This window comes from Elephas maximus, chromosome 2 (assembly GCF_024166365.1).
Source record: "Elephas maximus indicus isolate mEleMax1 chromosome 2, mEleMax1 primary haplotype, whole genome shotgun sequence".
NCBI classification, from domain to species: domain Eukaryota; kingdom Metazoa; phylum Chordata; class Mammalia; order Proboscidea; family Elephantidae; genus Elephas; species Elephas maximus.
In genome coordinates this window covers 206204531-206207021 of record NC_064820.1, presented here as the reverse complement: position 1 = coordinate 206207021, position 2491 = coordinate 206204531, and the positions used below count along the sequence as shown (strand labels likewise).

Genomic DNA, 2491 nt, shown 5'->3' with positions numbered 1-2491 from the left:
GGGCAAAGGATTTGAATAGATAGTTCAACAAAATGGATAGTCAAGTAAACAACAAGCACATGAAAAGATGTTTAACATCATTAGCCATTAGAAGTAAATCAAAACCACAATGAGATATCATTTGCTCGCATTAGGATGGCTAAGATATAAAACAAAAAAAGAAAAGAAAATAATAAATATTGGTAAGATGTGGAGAAATTGGAACACATCCATTGCTAGTGAGAATTCAAAATGGTGCAGTTGCTATGAAAACACTTTGGGGTCTCCTCAGAAAGTTAAACATAGATCTACAATATGACCTAGCAATTCCACTCCTAGGTATATACCCAAGAGACCTGAAAGGAGAAACGCAACCAGACATACATGCAACAATGTTCATTGCAGCACTGTTCACAATAGCCAAAAGGTGGAAATGACTTAATTGCCCATCAACAGATGAATGTATAAACAAAATGTTGTACATACATTGGATTACTACTCAGCCATAAAAAAGTAATTAAGTCCTGATCCATGCTACAACATCTACAAACCTGGAAACCTTATGCTCACTGAAATGTCAAAAACTATATAATCTTTCTTAAATAACAAGAATAGACACATGTTTAGAGATCGAAGTTTATTAGTGGCTACCAGAGAAAAGAGGGAGAGGGGGAGGGGGAGCCATTGTTTAAGAAGCAGTGATTTTTTTTTTTTTTAATGATGATGGGAAATTTGGAATCTATTATGGGTGATGTTTGCACAAGAATAATGTAATTGATATCACTAAATCATACACCTGAAAAATGCTAAACTGATAAATGTTATATGTATATGTGTGTGTATATATATATGTATTACTATATGTATATGTATATAACAGTTAAAAAAAAAAAGAGTTCTTATAGTTTACTTCTCTCCAGACAGTTGGTTGAGCAAGGCATTTTATGTTGTTCAGTTTCAATCAAACAGGGGCTCCTAATGGCACATTTTCTGTTATCCTATCAGTCTCTTCATGGCCCCCATAACCTCCTTGTTCCTAAGACTGTAGATAAATGGATTCAGAAGAGGTGTGATAATGCTGTAAAGTACTGCCACCACTTTATCCTGTTTGGAATTATGCAAGGAGTGTGGCCTCATATAGGTAGAGATACCTGTCCCATAAAATAGGCTTACAACAATCAGGTGAGAGGAACACGTGGAGATGGCTTTTGTCTGCCCTTTACCTGAGCTCATCTGGTATACTACAATAAACACCCAGGCATAGGAAGCCAGGATAGCCATGAATGGCAACAACAGAATAATAATTCCACTAAAGAGGATGGTATACTCATACTGGGAGATGTCCTGACACACCAAAGGCATTAGAGATGGGACTTCACAGAAAAAGTGGTTAATGAGCTGAGATCTACAGAATGGAAGTTGAAACACATACAACGTATGTATTAAAGCATTGATAGAACTGCTGGCCCATGCACATGTGACCATATACAAACAGATTGTCTTGGTCATGAGCACAGGATAATGTAGAGGGTGACAGATGGCTACATATCTATCATAAGACATGAAACCAAGAAGAAGAGCTTCAGTTCCACCGAGGGTCAAAAACACAAAGGTTTGAATCTCACAACCTAAAAAAGTAATGGTCTTACTATTTGACAGAAAGTTTGCTGCCATCTTGGGTACCGTGGTGGAGATGTACATCATATCAACGAAGGAGAGCTGACTGAGGAGAAAGTACATGGGAATGTGGAGTCGGGAATCCAATATGATGAGGCAGATCATTATGATATTCCCCAACAGAGCCACTGAGAAGAAGATGGAGAAGGCAACAAAAAGGACAGTGTTCATTTGGCCATATTGAAAAAGGCCAAGAAGCATAAACTCTGCTCCAAAACTTTGATTTTCTGTCTTCATGGCTTAAATAAAAATAAATCAGACACTATCGGAAAATTCCATGTGACAACACTGAATGTTCTTCAAGAGAAAACAAAAACAATTATTAAATGCAATAGAATCTTGAATCACCTTAGGTAAATATATCTTTCTCCCTTTCAATACACTGAATTTATGGCTATTGAAAAAATGGCCATTTTGATAAATAACAAAATGAAAATACACTTTATTTCTTCCTTTAAGAATAAATGGAATTATGTCAATCCAGGCACAAACACATGTCAGACTTAAGGGGAGCTAGAGAATGAATCATCAAAATATATGTTAACATTTATTAATGTTAGTTTGATTGAAGAAGAATGTCAAGGATGGTCAATTCCAAGATAGCAAATTGAAATGAATTCTCTTTTGTTTTCTAACATAAAATCTGGCCTTTATGTATTTCCAGAGCAAATAAAAGTCACACTATCTAGAATCCTGTTTTAAAGACAATTAGTAAATTTAAAGGAAATAATATTAAATGTTACCGGTATTTATTGTGCATTTACTATGATCAAAGTACAGTGATAGCTTCTGAAACTCTAAAAGTAAATCAGGCTAAGTTTCTCCTTCGAATTCT

General features: G+C 35.4%; 1 protein-coding gene across 1 annotated transcript; it reads right to left on the bottom strand.

Annotated features, from left to right (window-relative positions):
• Nucleotides 1-972: 972 nt before the first annotated feature.
• LOC126070476 (olfactory receptor 2AK2-like) lies at nucleotides 973-1893 on the bottom strand. Its single transcript, XM_049874674.1, has one exon. The coding sequence runs from the start codon at nucleotides 1891-1893 to the stop codon at nucleotides 973-975; it is 921 nt and encodes a 306-aa protein (XP_049730631.1).
• Between the last annotated feature and the right edge of the window lie 598 nt (nucleotides 1894-2491).

Bases quoted from the DNA above. Each gene is read 5' to 3' on its own strand.
- LOC126070476 (XM_049874674.1), bottom strand. From the start codon at position 1,893: ATGAAGACAGAAAATCAAAGTTTTGGAGCAGAGTTTATGCTTCTTGGC.